The sequence below is a fragment of the Danio rerio genome, chromosome 2 (assembly GCF_049306965.1).
Source record: "Danio rerio strain Tuebingen ecotype United States chromosome 2, GRCz12tu, whole genome shotgun sequence".
NCBI classification, from domain to species: domain Eukaryota; kingdom Metazoa; phylum Chordata; class Actinopteri; order Cypriniformes; family Danionidae; genus Danio; species Danio rerio.
This window is the reverse complement of record NC_133177.1, coordinates 49,950,874-49,967,699: the sequence shown is the minus strand read 5'-3', so window position 1 is coordinate 49,967,699 and position 16,826 is coordinate 49,950,874. Positions and strand designations below refer to the sequence as shown.

The 16,826-nt window shown below is 34.0% G+C and overlaps 1 protein-coding gene across 3 annotated transcripts in view; it reads right to left on the bottom strand.

The window, feature by feature from the left end:
• The window catches only part of ephb1 (EPH receptor B1), a 550,777-nt gene that overhangs the window by 9,151 nt on the left and 524,800 nt on the right, over positions 1-16,826 (bottom strand). For all 3 annotated transcript variants that reach the window (XM_073929961.1, XM_073929962.1, XM_017352258.4), the window contains 2 exons: positions 4,749-4,898; positions 227-420 (listed from right to left, as the gene is read on the bottom strand). In XM_073929961.1, coding sequence (XP_073786062.1) covers positions 227-420; positions 4,749-4,898 — 344 coding nt within the window. The remainder of the gene's footprint in view (positions 1-226; positions 421-4,748; positions 4,899-16,826) is intronic.

The window sequence follows — 16,826 nt, the reverse complement described above, 5'->3', positions numbered from 1 at the left end:
CTCTTTACTATTGTAATATAAAAAATCTGAAATATTACTACTGTAATACTAACTATTGCTCAGACCAATTCTAGGTTTTATTGTTACAATTTATTTATCATGTGGTGAATTTTTACTAAAATTAAAACTAAATAATGCCATTTCAAATTTAGTCAGTGATGCCATCTTACCTTTAACATGGTAAAAAATAAAAGAAATGTGTGCATGATGAGTGTGTCTGACTCACATAGTAGGTATACTGGCAACTGCTTTAAGGCTGGTGGGGTTGCGGATAAGTTTGTCGAGTGTGTTGACGATGTCTGTGAAGCGTGGCCGGGCGTTTCGGTCTTTCTGCCAGCAGTCCAGCATCAGCTGGTGGAGAGCAGTGGGACAGTCCATGGGTGGAGGAAGCCTGTAATCTTGCTCTATAGCGTTGATCACCTGTATACACACACACACACATGCACGCACACACACACACGCACGCACACACACACACACACACACACAGTTGTCATTGTAAACAAATTTACATAAAAACAGATGACACTAAAGCAATGTAATACAATTATTTATCATCATTAAATGTATCCAAGGAGAGGACTAATGTTCAATCTGGCCTGCCGCCATGAAACTGGCCTTCTATGACTTACTGTCCTCGGCTTACTTCTTGATTTATCAGGGGTCGCCAATGAATCGCCAATTACATTCAAAACAAAAAAGTAAGAACTAAACTAAACTAAACTAAACTAAACTAAATTAAACTAAAAGCGTATACTATACTAAAGTGAACTAAAACCCTAAACTAAACGAAAATAAATTAAACTAAACTAAAAGCCTAAAGTAAACTAAACTAAACTAAACTAAACTAAACTAAAAACCTAATCTAAATCAAAAGCCTAAACTAAACTCAACTAAACTAAACACCTAATCTAAATCAAAAGCCTAAACTAAACTAAACTAAACTAAACTAAACTAAACTAAACTAAACTAAACTAAACTAAACTAAACTAAACTAAACTAAACTAAACTAAAAACCTAATCTAAATCAAAAGCCTAAACCAAACTAAACTAAACTAAACTAAACTAAACTAAACTAAACTAAACTAAACTAAACTAAACTACACTAAACTAAACTAAACTAAACTAAACTAAACTAAACTAAACTAAACTAAACTAAAAACCTAATCTAAATCAAAAGCCTAAACTAAACTAAACTAAACTAAACTAAACTAAACTAAACTAAACTAAACTAAACTAAACTAAACTAAACTAAAAGCCTAATCTAAATCAAAAGCATAAACCAAATCAAGTCAAACTCAACTCAACTAAACTAAACTAAACTAAAAACCTAATCTAAACCAAAAGCCTAAACTAAACTAAACTAAACTAAACTAAACTAAACTAAACTAAACTAAACTAAAAACCTAATCTAAATCAAAAGCCTAAACTAAACTAAACTAAACTAAACTAAACTAAACTAAACTAAAATAAACTAAAATAAAATCTAATCTAAATCAAAAGCCTAAACTAAACTAAACTAAACTAAACTAAACTAAACTAAACTAAACTAAAAGCCTAATCTAAATCAAAAGCATAAACCAAATCAAGTCAAACTCAACTAAACTAAACTAAACTAAACTAAACTAAACTAAACTAAACTAAACTAAACTAAACTAAACTAAACTAAACTAAACTAAAGTAAACTAAAATAAAATAAACTAAAATAAAATAAACTAAAATAAACTAAACTAAAAACCTAATCTAAATCAAAAGCCTAAACTAAACTAAACTAAACTAAACTAAACTAAACTAAACTAAACTAAACTAAACTAAACTAAACTAAACTAAACTAAACTAAAAGCCTAATCTAAATCAAAAGCATAAACCAAATCAAGTCAAACTCAACTAAACTAAACTAAACTAAAAACCTAATCTAAACCAAAAGCCTAAACTAAACTAAACTAAACTAAACTAAACTAAACTAAACTAAACTAAACTAAACTAAACTAAACTAAACTAAACTAAACTAAACTAAACTAAAAGCCTAATCTAAATCAAAAGCATAAACCAAATCAAGTCAAACTAAACTAAACTAAACCAAACTAAACTAAACTTCTGCATAGAAGCTGTACAATAATAATCATATAAAGAAACATCTAAGAAAGACAGAAATGAAAAAAAAAAAAACATGAATATATTTAACAGTGGTCTGTTTGTCCTTCCTCAAATTCATCTCTCTCTCTTCTAATATTCCTCTCTCTCTACACTTCTGTCTGCCACAAGCGAAACATCAAACGAGCAAACAAACCCGCCGTCCACCCTCCGCATACTAATCCCGAGCTCTCGTTCACACAAACATCAATCTAAATATTTGAGGAGGGATAAACTGCTCTTCACATTAGCTGCTGTTCTCGCCGCGCTGAGATGTGAGCTCTGAGCGCTGCACATGTCCTGCTGTTTCATTATGCCGATATCATCTTTTTATGCTAATTCGGGATTGGATGATCATTAAAAACTCCAGAAGATCAGATAACGAAGTAAGTGATAGGCTTTCAAAAAAAAAAAAAAAAAAGAACTATCAAGCATTTACACATATAGGAAAGAGAGAAAAAAAGTGGAGTTTTGTTGGTCTGTTCATGTTTTTGGTGCACTATAAACACAGAATCGGATTGATTTATAGACCAAGTCATTCATATTCCATGAATATTTCAGTATATAATTTTCAACTACAGTTAAATTAAATATGTCAGCATGATAAACAATGCCCCATATTGAGCAATGGAGAATTTATTTTTGGGGAAAATATTGTACGGTACTGAATACAGAATTATTAGCCCTCCTGAACTATCAGTCCCATGTATATTCTTTGCCCAATTTCTGTTTAACGGAAATGGGACTTTTTTCAACACGTTTATAAAGATAATACTTTTAATGACTAATTTCTAATAACTCTAATTACTGATTTATGATGACAGTACATAATATTTAACTAGATATTTTTAAGATACTAGTATTCAGGTAAGGTGACATTTAAAGGCATAACCAGGTTAATTACAGTAATTTAGTCATTGTGTAATGATGAATTGTTGTAGACAATTGAAAAAAAAAAAATGATTAAGGGGGCTAAAAATTTTGATCTTAAAATGTTTTTAAAAAATGTTTAAAAAAAAATAAAAACTGCTTTTATTCTAGCCGAAATAAATCCAGTTAGACTTTTTCCAGAAGAAAAAATATTATAAGAAATACTGTAAAAAATTCCTTGCTTTGTTAAACATAATTTGGGAAATATTTGAAAAGGAAAACATAAAATAAAATCACAAGAGGGCAAATTGTTTTGACTTCAACTGTAATGCTCCGTTCATTTTTTTCCTCTGTGAGTTCGGCATTCGTTGCAGTCAGAAAGTTCCTCGGGGTTCGTTTTGCATCTGTGATGTGTTAAGTGGATGCTAAAAGGTTTAGGGAATTTGTGTTTGCATTGGCAAGATTTGTGAAAAATCCCCCGAGTTGAGAGGGAGTCTGCTGTATTCACAATGCAAACTAGAAGAAAGAAAAAAAAATGTCTGTGCTGAAACACAGATACTGGAAGATCTGAAGACAGAAAGACTCAGAAGCAAAAAGTTTGGTATTTGTTTCCAGCTTTTCCCTCCTCTCAACCATGTTAATGTTAACCATACACTTTTGACATATTCATTTATTTTCCTTCAGCATAGTCCCTTATTTACCAGGGATCACTACAGTGGACTGAACCGCCAACTATTCTAAATGTTTTACACAGCAGATGCCCTTCCAGCTGCAACCCAACGCTGGCAACTTTTATATATATATATATATATATATATATATATATATATATATATATATATATATATATATATATATATATATATATATATATATATATATATATATATATATATATATATATATATATATATATATATATATATATATATATATATATATATTTTTTTTTTTTTTTTATAAATTTTTAATTACATATTTATTTTTATTCAATTTATTTTCTAATTTAAAGTCATTTTTTATTTAATTTGATTTATGTATTTATTTATTTATTTCAATAATTTATTTTTATTGTACTATATATTTTATTTTATTTACTATTCATTTTAATAAAAAATGTGTTTAATTAAATTTTCTTTTATTTTACTTTATTTACATTATTATTTTATTTTGTATTATATTGTAATTTTTTTTAACTAATTAAAAAAGAATTACTTATTTTTTTTATTAATTTAACTTTTTTTTTTATTAGATTTTTAAACATAAGTTTAGTTTAGTTTAGTTTAGTTTAGTTTAGTTTAGTTTAGTTTAGTTTAGTTTAGTTTAGTTTAGTTTTAATTTCACCCTGGACCACAAAACCTCATGCCTCATTCATGTCTCATGTTGAACAAGTATATTTTTAGCAATGACCAAAAACACACTGTATTGATCAAAATTATTGATTTTTCTTCTGTGCCAAAAATCATTAGAATATAAAGTATACAGAGCATGTTCAGTGAAGATATTTAGCAGATTTCCAATAGTTAAAATTTTGTTAAATTTTTTTAAACCCTCAGATTCTAGATTTTCATATTGTCTGTCAAATATTGTCTACATAAATCATATTTGTTTCAGCCTTCATGTGATATATAAACCTCAATTAAAAAAAAAAAAAGTTTGTAGTCCAGAATCACACATCACTACTGTTACTTTACCTTTCAATTATTGAGAGTAATAATTTGTTCTATAAAAGAAATGAAACATACATCTTGGTTGCTCATGTCCCAGTAGGGTCTCTCGCCGAACGACATCACCTCCCACATGACGATACCGTAACTCCACACGTCACTGGCAGAGGTGAACTTCCTGTACGCTATGGCTTCCGGTGAGGTCCATCTCACAGGGATCTTTCCACCCTAAAGAAAAACACAATAAAGGTCATTTGCAGATTTACTTTGCAGGAGTGCACATAATATTTATGACATATCACAATGTATTTTTTTGCTATAAACAGCATTGTAAAAAATATGCAGTCTGAACGAAACAAATATGCAGCAGGAACATATTGACTCATTGAGCTCTGAATCCATCCCGAATATAAATATTTCCAAACAACGAGCTCCATTTGCATATTTAAAAAAATTCAGTGCTACTGAATTCAAATTTTCTTGCTTTACAAAACTCCATAACAAAGTGTGTGCATGTGTGTGTGTGTGTTTGTGTGAGGAGGTTTCATCCATAGAGTGTGTCTGTCTGTAATTGGTCTACCTGAGGCTGGATTTTTGTGTTGTACTGATTAAATTTGACAGCAGTTTGTTTTAAAATTCCTCTCACACACACAAAAACACACATAGGTCTAGTTTGAAGAAACCCATTGTGTATTTGTATATCTTCTCTCTCTCTCTCTCTCTCTCTCTCTCTCTCTCTCTCTCTCTCTCTCTCTATATATATATATATATATATATATATATATATATATATATATATATATATATATATATATAATCTATCCGTCCCTAGGTCCGTCCGTCCGTCCATCCAACCATCCATCCATCAAAATGGCCATCTATCCCACTACATCTGACCATCCTTTCATCCTTTCATCCTTCGATCCATCTGACCATCCATTCCATCATCCAACCCCCTATACCACAATCTATCACACCACCCGTCTGACCATCCATCCATCACATTTGACCATCCTTCCATCCATCCATCTGACCATCCATTCCATCATCCAACCCCCTATACCACAATCCATCGTACCACCCATCTGACTTTCCTTCTATCCATCCATCCATCCATGCATCCATCTATTCATCCATCCATCCATCCATCCATCCATCCATCCATCCATCTATCCCAGCACCCCTCCGACCATCCATCCATCCCACCACCCATCCGACCATCCATTCATCCCACCATCCACCTGACCATCCATCCACCCATACATCTGTCCATCCATCCCACCATCCATTCATTCAATTAATCGATTCATCCATCCATCTATCCATCCATCCATCCATCCATCCATCCATCCCTCCATCCATCCATCCATCCATCCATCCATCCATCCATCCCAGCACCCCTTCGACCATCCAATCATCCCACCACCCATCCCACCATCCATCCCACCATCAATTCATTCAATTAATACATTCATCCATCCATCTATCCATCCATCCATCATTACATATTTATACATGTACTGTACTACTGTACCTGCAAAGGGTAACACACTCATTTTTCTTTTTTTTTTGTCTTGACTAACTTTAAAAACTAACTTCAGAGAAAATCAATTGTTTCAGAATATAAACATATGAAAAATATACACCAATAAGGGACTGAATGACCTTTGTGCAGGGACTTTCTCCTGACCTCTGTGTTTAGTGACCTGAAAGACTCAATTTCATCTTCATCGATTCCAGTGAGAGATGGAATGAACATACATGTGAACTTAAGACTGTGTCTGAAGGGCACCTTCACTGACAGTGTTCAGCCACAAGAGGCCTGTCAGCATAGACATGGTGGAAATAAACACCGAGTTAGTGACCACTTTTACCCTGATGTCATCTAGTGTGTACTAACTGACCCGTAAATGGTTATGGGAAAATCATCAATGTATTTTACCCATTATTATTATTATTATTATTATTATTATTATTATTATTATTATTATTAATTGTAATTATTCCATTAGTCTTTTTATTAATCCAGGTTCGCCACAGTGGAATGAACCGCCAACTTATCCAGCACATGTTTTACGCAGTGGATGCCCTTCCAGCTGCAACCCATCTCTCGGAAACATCCATACACACTCATATACTACAGACAATTTAGCCTACCTAATTCACCTGTACCGCATATCTTTGGACTGAGTGGGTAACCGGAGCACCCGGGGGAAACCCACGTGAACGTGGGGAGAACATGCAAACTTCACACAGAAATGCCAACTGACCCAGCCGAGGCTTGCTGTGTGGCGACAGCACCACCTACTGCGCCACCATGTCGCCCAAATAAGTAATACTTACTTAAATAAAAAAGAAATGAATGAATAAGTGAATGAATGAACGAATGAACAAATGAATCAAGGACCAAACGAATGAACAAACGAGTGTTTGTTCGTTTTGTCCTTCATTCGTTCATTCACTTATACATTTAACTATGAATAAGACTTTGAATAGGAATTAAAAAGACGAACGAAATAACTGACGGATAGAATGAAAAAAAAACTAACTAACTAATGAATGGAACGAATGAATAAAGAAACACATAAATAAATAAAAGACAACAATAAAAGAAAAGAAAATATAACAGTAATAAAATATAATAAAATAAAATAACATCATCAGCAACAACAATATTATAATACAACCATAATACAAATAAATGATTCCTAATTTAAAAAAAAAACTGAATGAATGAATGAACGAATGAACAAATGAATGAAGAAGCAAATGATTGAACGAACGAGTGAAAAAATAAATGCTTTATTTTCTTTCATTCATTCATTCATTTGTTTGTTTGTACTTTTGCTTGTTCCTTAATTTGTTTGTTCATTCGTTCATTCACTAATTCATTTAACAATGAACAAACATTAAAATGACGGAGCGACGGATGGACAGAATGGATTAGAATGGAAAGAACGAATGAATGAACGAACAAATGAATGAACTAACAAACAAATGAATGAACAAACGAACAAACAAAAAAACATCGAATGAACGAATTGAATAAACATAAATTAACAAAAGAAAACAATAAAAGGAAACAATAAAATAAAATAAAGTATAATGAAATAAAATTAAATTAAACATGGCTCAATCCCTGAAACTACATCTCTGAACAAATGTAAGTATGTTGTTGTTTTCTCCAACTTGCACAACATTTATTGCTATAGATCCATGTGCATCTCTGGTATGTCACTGTCTGTCACTGTTTCAGAAGCAAGCTTTAATCTGACAGAACAATGAAGGTCTGTCTCTCAGAGCAGCACACACACACACACACACACACACACACACACACACACACATGCACACACACACACACACACACACACACACACACACACACACACACACACACACACACACACACACACACACACACACACACACACACGCACACACGCGCGCACACAAAGCAAACAACACTTGAACAAATACAGAAGAAAGTGATCCGTACAATGTTTAATGTCCCAAACACAAACAACCTAAAAATGTTCAAGCATGAGGCGAGATTGAAGCGACGCATATTTAGATCTGAAACCCTTTGAAACAAAAAGTACATATTAGAAAGACAAAAAAGAACAGACACTTGATTTTTCTCTAACAGTCTGTGCACGCAACCTACAAGCCAGACTGATTAAAAAAAATGATGTGATGTATTGATATATAGAGTTAATTATACTTTGATATAAGGTTTTGGTCACTCGCATTGACGTCAACAAACCAATAATGCTACAAACTAGATCACCTTGTCTAACTGCTTTTAAATTATAACCCGTGGCTGTTTCGCTTTCTTTGCTGATCTAATTTGCGTATATCTCCTTCACTTGCATTAATTTTAAATTCCGGTCCAATTTGTGGCCGCAATAACATCAGCAGGCAAATCAGACGTCAGGGGAGGAGGTTCAGATAGCAGCAGGCTAACCGCGCACCGCTAACCTTTCGCCCCTTCTTCCCGGTCCCGTCCCGCACTGCCATCGCCCAGACGCCCGATGGGGACAGCACAAATTAAATCACGCTCACCTAATCCTTTATCATCCTTTCTACCCAATTTCAATTCCAGGATTTTAATATTAGATTGTGACCTTGTCTTTCATAACCAGGTTAAGTATTCTGTCCCCCTCCCTCCACTCACTGACTCTTTCTTTTCCTTTGAGAGTTCTTTGTGCTTAGACGAAAGAGTGCTTGTATGCTAGAGTGTGAGTTTTTACTACGACTGTCATGTGATGCTTTGTTCACACCAGGTCAAAGGTCAGAAATTATTCTTAAATAATGATGGTATTGACAAATCCAATCATCCATCCCACCACCCATTCATCCATCCAACCATCCATCCATTCATCCATTCGACCATCCATTCTCCCATTCATCCAGCCAGCCACCTATCCATTCATCTGACCATCTATCCCACCATCTGTCCACCCATCCACCCACCCAGTCAACCATCCATCCGTCCAAATGAACATCCATCCATTCCACCACCCGTCCAACCATTCATTCACTCATACATAAACCCATCCATCCGACCATTCATCCATCCATCCATCCATCCATCCATCCATCCATCCATCCATCTATCCCACCACCCATCCCACCATTCATCCATCCATCAATCAATTCATCTATCCCACCATCCATCAATCAATCAATCCATCCACCCATCTATTCGACCATCCATTCCACCATCTTCCCATCCATCCATCCATCCATCCGTCCATCCATCTGACCATCCATTCCACCACCCATCTGACCATCTATCCATCCCACGACCCATCTGACCATCCATCCACCCAAACATCTGTCCATCCATCCACCCATCCATCTATCCGACCATCTATCCCACCATTCATCCGTAACACCATCCATTTGACCATCATTACATCATTATATATATATATATATATATATATATATATATATATATATTGTTCTATCTATTGTTCTATCCATCTAACATAATGAATGTCGGGTGGAATGATACAAAGCAGAAATCTTTGCAAGAAAACAAATTGTTGGGGGAAGGGGGGTTGTTTAAAATAATTTTTATTCAGTTATTAAAAATTATTATGTATGTATAAACACAAAAAAATAACAATTGTTTATTTAAATAATTAGCTAATACAACTAATTTACTATGTTTTTTATTTTTTATTTTTATTTATTTATTTATTTATTGTAATTATTTTTTTTTGTGTAAAATTATTACTTGTGCTTAAAATCATAAACTTTTTTCACTTATTATTGTCCAAAGAGAGAAATGGACTATTGTTTGTGTATCATTATTATTATTATTATTATTATTATTATTATTATTATTATGTGTTTTATTATTTGTTTACTGAGCAGCAATAAACACCAATTTAAAATATAAAGAGTTTTCGTGTGATTTTATAAACTAGTAGTGTTTTGAAATAAATGAATATAACGTGCAACACGGTGGCGCAGGTAGTGCTGTTGCCTCAAAGCAAGAAGGTAGCTGGTTCAAGCCTCGGCTGGGTCAGTTGCCGTTTCTATGTAGAGTTTGCATGTTCTCTCAGCATTCGCGTGGGTTTCCTCCAGGTGCTTAGGTTTCCCCCACAGTCCAAAGACATGGGGTACAGGTGAATTGGGGAGGCTAAATTGTCCGTAGTGTATGAGTGTGTATGGATGTTTCCCAGAGATGGGTTGCAGCTGAAAGGGTCTCAAACATATGCTGGATAAGTTGGCGGTTCATTCCGCTGTGGCAACCCCAGATTAGTAAAGGGACTAAGCTGAAAAGAAAATGAATGAATGAATAAATGAATGAATAAATACATGATCGTGATAACCGTGAAACCGTGATTATTTCTCAGACTGTTCATCATAAAAGATAAAAGAAATCAGCTATTAGAAATGAGGTATTACAACTATTATGTTTAGAAATGTGTTGAAACAATCATCTTTCCATTAAATAGAAATTACTGAAAAAATATGAAGGGGGGCTAATATTTCTGACTTCAACTGTAGGTGACGCCTATGTGTACAGGTTGTGTGGTAAAGTGGACTTCACACCGCTACTGCTCTGTTTATATCCGCCATAACTTGCGAGCCAATCTGCTTCACGGTGAACGTTTTACAAGGGAGCCACGAGTCAAGGCTGCGTAAACCAAGATATTGAGATTGAACTGTTACATTTAAACAGACTAAAATAAAACATGATAAATGTTGCGGTTCTGTATAGTAAAAAAGGCAAATAACAGCATGATCCTACATTAAACAACTTTCTAAAATGCCTTAAAGGTATAGTACAATCCAAAATGAAAAATGTCTTCTGTTGAACAAAAAGGAGATATTTTGAAAAATTACGAAAGATGGCATCCATTGACTTCCATAGTAGTTAGAAATCATGGTGCAGTGGAAAAACAATTAATAATGTCTATGACACCCATGAGCTTGGAGGACTGCATACTTTACATACATTTCTGCAATGACTCAAATAACGTATTAATAAAGTCATCTGAAATGGCAAAGAAAGCGTTCTTGCTGACCTCACAGAGTTCATCAAGATTCTTTGGATTCATCTTTAACGCCTCCTCCTTCATCTTACCCCAGACATGCTCGATAATATTCATGTCTGGGAACTGGGATGGGTAATCCTGGAGCACCTTAACCGTCTTTGGTTTTAAAAAATTTGGAGGCTGAAGTATGAGAAGTAGTGCTATTCTGCTGAATAATTTGCCCTCTCCTGTGGTGTGTAATGTAATGGGCAGCACAAATGTCTTGACACCTCAGGCTGTTGATGTTGCCATCCACTCTGCAGATCTCTCGCACACATGAATCCTGGGTTCGTGCGGGTTCCAGTAGGTCTTCTGCAGTGTTTGTGATGTTTGGGGTGCAGTTCAACAGACGATTTTTGGACAAAATCTACCTTCTGCCACTTTTCCAAATGATCAGAAGACTATGATAGAAACTCTGAAATTTACTGAATAAATTCCATATTTTGGTTTGTTAATTGCTGCCAGTTTATTAAAGTGACAATTTTGTTCTTTTTGACTTATTGAATGGATAAGGTGCTTTATTTGCAAATGTTTTATCCAACAGTTCAGTTTTGTGCATATATTTAATTGGCATATTTTGATAGAAACATAGCTAGTGTCACCAAAGCAACTGCCCAAAGCAACTTTAACCTCTTAAGGCTCAAGGTGTTTTTTTACATGCATTTTTTTAATTTATTTTTGCTATCTGGGCTTATTGGAACCCAATTAGAATAAAAAGCATCATCTTTTGATATGTACTTTAAGAAAAAATGGTCCGAAATGCTCCGAATTTACATAAAATACTTTTTCCTGACTGTTTTGTAATGCATATTTAACATAGAAAAAAATGTTTGAACATGTTTTGACCATCAAAGAGTAAAAACAGCATTTTATTTTCCTTTTTGGAAAGTTACAAAAAAGAGTTTAGGATATTTCATATGCTGCAAAACAGTTGCATGATGACACTGTATGTCTGTAACAAAATATAAAACATTCGGAGCTAAAGTGTGCTGTCCATGTATGTGGCCCCCAAGCCCTAGGAGGTTAATGGGATAGTTCACATAAAATTTAAAAAAAAAAATTACAAATTCACATAAAGTAAAAAAATTTCATTATTTACTCAACCAAGAGTTAATATTTTTAAAGACACACACAAAAAAAAACTGCAACCATTGACTTCCATAGTATTTGTTTTTTCTTCTATGAAAGCCAATAGGGGCATCACGATGGTGGAGTGGGTAGCACAATCGCCTCACAGCAAGAAGGTCGCTAGTTCGTGCTTCTGGGTCAGTTGGCATTTTTGTGTGGAGTTTGCATGTTCTTTCCCACACAAGTCCAAAGACATGTGGTATAGATGAATTGGGTAAGCTAAATTGTCAGTTGTGTATGTGTATGAATTATTGTTTCCCAATGATGGCTTGCAGCTGGAAGGGCATCCACTGCGAAAAACATATGCTGGATTAGTTGGCAGTTCAACCTGCTGTGGCGACCAAAGATTAACAAAGGGACTAGGCCGAAAAAGAAAATGAATGAAAGCCAATAGTTACAGAATTCTAACATTTTTTTCTGAAATTGCTTGTGTTCACAAGAACAGGGGTTACCAAACTTTTTTATTCCGGGACCCACCTAGGCAAGTAATTAAATCTCAAGACCCACCAAAATATATTTATATGGAAAAATGGGTAAATTTTATCCATTCAAATATGTTGTCTTTCGTTCTTTTAGTTCTTCGCAAAATAAAAAATAAAAAATCCTCAACAATGTCAGTGGAGTCATAAGCCAGCAACTGTGCACTTTTTGCAACACCTGTGCTTTCATCAAGTTGTAGAGCAAATGCAGCATTACTGTGGATTTTTTTCATTCCTTTGTTCGCGTATTTCATAAGACATTTCCTCATTACGTCATTGCACTGTATTGTCAGAAAGTGGAACTTTAGCTATTCTTACTGCAGCATTTACCCAGGATTTCCTCAAAGATGTCTATGCAGGCCAGCAGCAGAAGTTCCTCTCCCATGGTGTGTGGCTTTTTGGATTTTGCAATTCGATATGTAAAAATTTAGGCTCGAAGTGCTTTTTGTGGGATGCTGGATGTAACTGTGATCTTTTTTTGTTGACGAAGATACTCTTCTTTTTTTTAGCAGAAAATAAGATCGACCTTTGTTGAAATATGCAGAATGTTTTGTTGTCAGGTGCAGTTTAAGTTTTGAGGGTTTCATGCTAGCACTTGCAAGCTTTTCTAAGTAAAAAAGACATTGCGGGACTTCCTCACCCTCGGGACCTCCACTAGCATTAAAACCAAAATCGAGGTAGTACTGATCATATTTTTTCTGTGGCTCCTTTTTAGATTTGGTTTGATCTGAAGACCTATCATTTGAAAAACAGAATCATCTCTAAAGAGTCCTTTGCTCATTATCGTACTGGTTTTGATTCACTGTTACATAAATATAGCTGCAGCTAAGTGAGGTTGCGTGACCCACCTTTCTTCACTGAAGAAAGTGTCGACCCACTAGTGAGTTGCGACCCACAGTATGAAAACCCCTGCACTAGAATAAAGAAATATGAAGGTTTGGAACCATTTGAGGGAGAGAAAATGTTGAGTAATTTTCCTTTTTGGCGAACTATCCCTTTTAAATCATCTTAAAACTTCATATGGATGTCAATAGTTACAGCTTTCTAAAATTTTGTCCAAAATTGCTTGAGTTCAACAGAAAAAGGAAGCAAAAAGGTTTGGAACGTTTTGAGTAAATGGTAAGCAGATTTTCATTCCTGGGTGAACTATCCCTTTAAAATCGTCTTAGAACTTCATAGCAACCAACAACAAAAAAAAAAAAAAGATTGTACATTTTAGTGTTACTATTCTACCCAAAAACCTTGGCACAAAGCATCAAGCAGCATTTATTGGGAATATCACTGCCTCTGCAATACTCACCTTGAGACTTTCAGTCTAAATGCTGTTTTAGACTATTAGGATTTGTCAAAGCGAGTTGTTGTGAGATCAAGAAAGATTAAGAAGCATAAAAAGAGCACACATGTTCTACTCAGCTGCACCGCGCTGGGGACTGACACACATGCACGCACGCATGCAAGCACGCACGCACATACACACACTCACAGGGAATGTAATAACTGTTGGACTTATGCTGGCTTAGCTACCTGTGACACTTGACATTTATCAGACTACATCACACACACACATATGAATTTCGTCCTTCACAATATGCAATTTAGCTGGCGAACAGATGTGCATGTTCTAAATCTGATTACAGTGAGGTCATGCATTCTCTATTCAACACACACACTGACTTTAGCCTTTTGAAAAATGGCACAAGAATAAAAAAAAAGATATTCAGAGTTTGGTTTGAGACATTTAGCATCAAAAAATGTATAAGAAATCACTCGGTACACTTCAATATTTCACCATGGTCCCAGAATTATCTTCAATAAACACCTATACCCATCTGCTTGATGTAGTGCGAGAAATGAGAAGCTTATATCTGCAATTAAGTACGTTTTACCGCATACATTTTTTCCAACACTGATAACATGTTCATTAAATTTGACATTATAATTTAATCATTTTGAGAACTCCTTGGTGCCTGGTTATATTAGTTCATAGATTCCCTGGGAATTGAACCCATGACCCTGGCTTTGCTAGACATAATGTCCTACTGCTTGAGCTAGGTGAATTATAGTATAAGCTACATTTGCCAACACTGAATCAACACAACCAGAAGTCAGACAACGTTTCTTTCAGGTCTCATATACTTCAAGGTAAATTGAACAAATCGGTGTGTAATATAGAACAAATCATGTTCGTTTTAGGAGTTTGAAAGAGCTAGAAAATATTCTTGTTATGTTCGCTCTTTCTGGTACAGTAGCTGAGAAGTGTTCAAGTCCATTATGGAGTTCTCCAGAACACATTACAAGCAGCTCAATGATAGTTTAAATAGCTTAAAGTCAAATAAGTTAGAGCTGTCACGGATAACACTGTGCATAAACAATGCATTTCAATTCTTATATCAGCAACATTTACTTCACATTTACTGTTGAAACACTTGTAACACTGGTAGAAATGTGGCACTTTTCATTTAGTTTTTTTATTACTAGTTCTCGGAAAATAAAAGTCAACAGGTTTATCAGCAGCCTACTTTGTAGGAGGACAATGTTGCATAAGACTGAAGTGTCTTATTCTGTGAGCTGGATGTACATTAGCCTCATTTTTGCATGGCTACTGGCCACAAACTGAAGTATTAGAGATAAAACATTGATCTGAGCTGTACTGATTTACTATCTCTTAAATTAACAAGTTAAGATTGTCGAAAGAAAGAAAAAGGTTTGGACAAATGGCTGGACATGACCTAGACTAACCTATGTGTGTTATTATTTTGTCTCAAGATAGCACCAAACATTCAAGAACAGTCGAAAAACAGGTAATACAGATATAATACAAATAATACAGTATATACACACATTTAAAGTCAGAATTATTAGCCCCCCTGAATTATTAGTTTCCCTGTTTTTTTCCCCCCATTTTCTGTTCAACGGAGAGAAGATTTTTTTTTTTCTCAACACTTTTTTAAACATAATAGTTTTGATAAACTCATTTCCAATAACTGATTTATTTTATCTTTGCCATGATGACAGGACACAGTTGTTTTCTAGATATTTTTCAAGACACTTCTATACAGATTAAAGTGACATTTAAAAGCTTAATTATGTTAATTGGGTTAACTAGGCAGGTTAGGGAAATTAGGCAAGTTATTATATAACGATAATTTGTTCTGTTGACTATCAAAAACAAAAATAGCTTAAAGGGGCTAATAATTTTAACCTTAAAATGAAATTAAAAAATTAAAAACTGCTTTTATTCTAGCCAAAATAAAACAAATAAGACCTAGAAGAAAAAATATCAAAAGAAAATTTCCTTGCGCTGTTAACCAATTGTATATAATTGTTTCTTTGGTGCACCGCAATGCAGATGCAGTGAATTCGGTATCAGTTCAGTTATTAAGTGCTGATTTTGTTTGTCTCGTTTCTAGTCCAAATATCCACATTTCTTACCCCACAAGCAGATAATTTTACTTGTTGTAAGGATTTTTTTCAAAATTGAGACTTATTTTTTTCTAATGGTGAAAACAAAACAATATTTTTACTTGCTCTAAGAATTTTTGGATATTTGGCCTGGAAACAAGACAAACGAAAAGTAAGTAAATATTTTTTTTTTATTTTTTATTGTGGTTATTTAATTTTTGTACCTGAAAACTGTTGGACTCCTCAGAAAACTATCAAATAGTGCTATAGTATTTATATCGCAATATTTATCGCAGAAAATTAAAATGACGCAATATCAAAATTTTCCAATATCATTCCATTATATTATATACAGTTGAAGTAAGAATTATTAGCCCTCCTTTCATTTTCATTTTTTTTTAAATATTACCCAAATAATGTCTAAGAGAGCAAGGAAATTTTCAAAGTATGTCTGATAATATTATTTCTTCTAGAGAAAGTCTTATTTGTCTTATTTTGGATAGAATAAAAGCAGTTTTTATTTCTTTTTTTAACATTTTAAAGTCAAAATTATTAGCTATTTTTTTTCGATAGCTACAGAACAAACCATC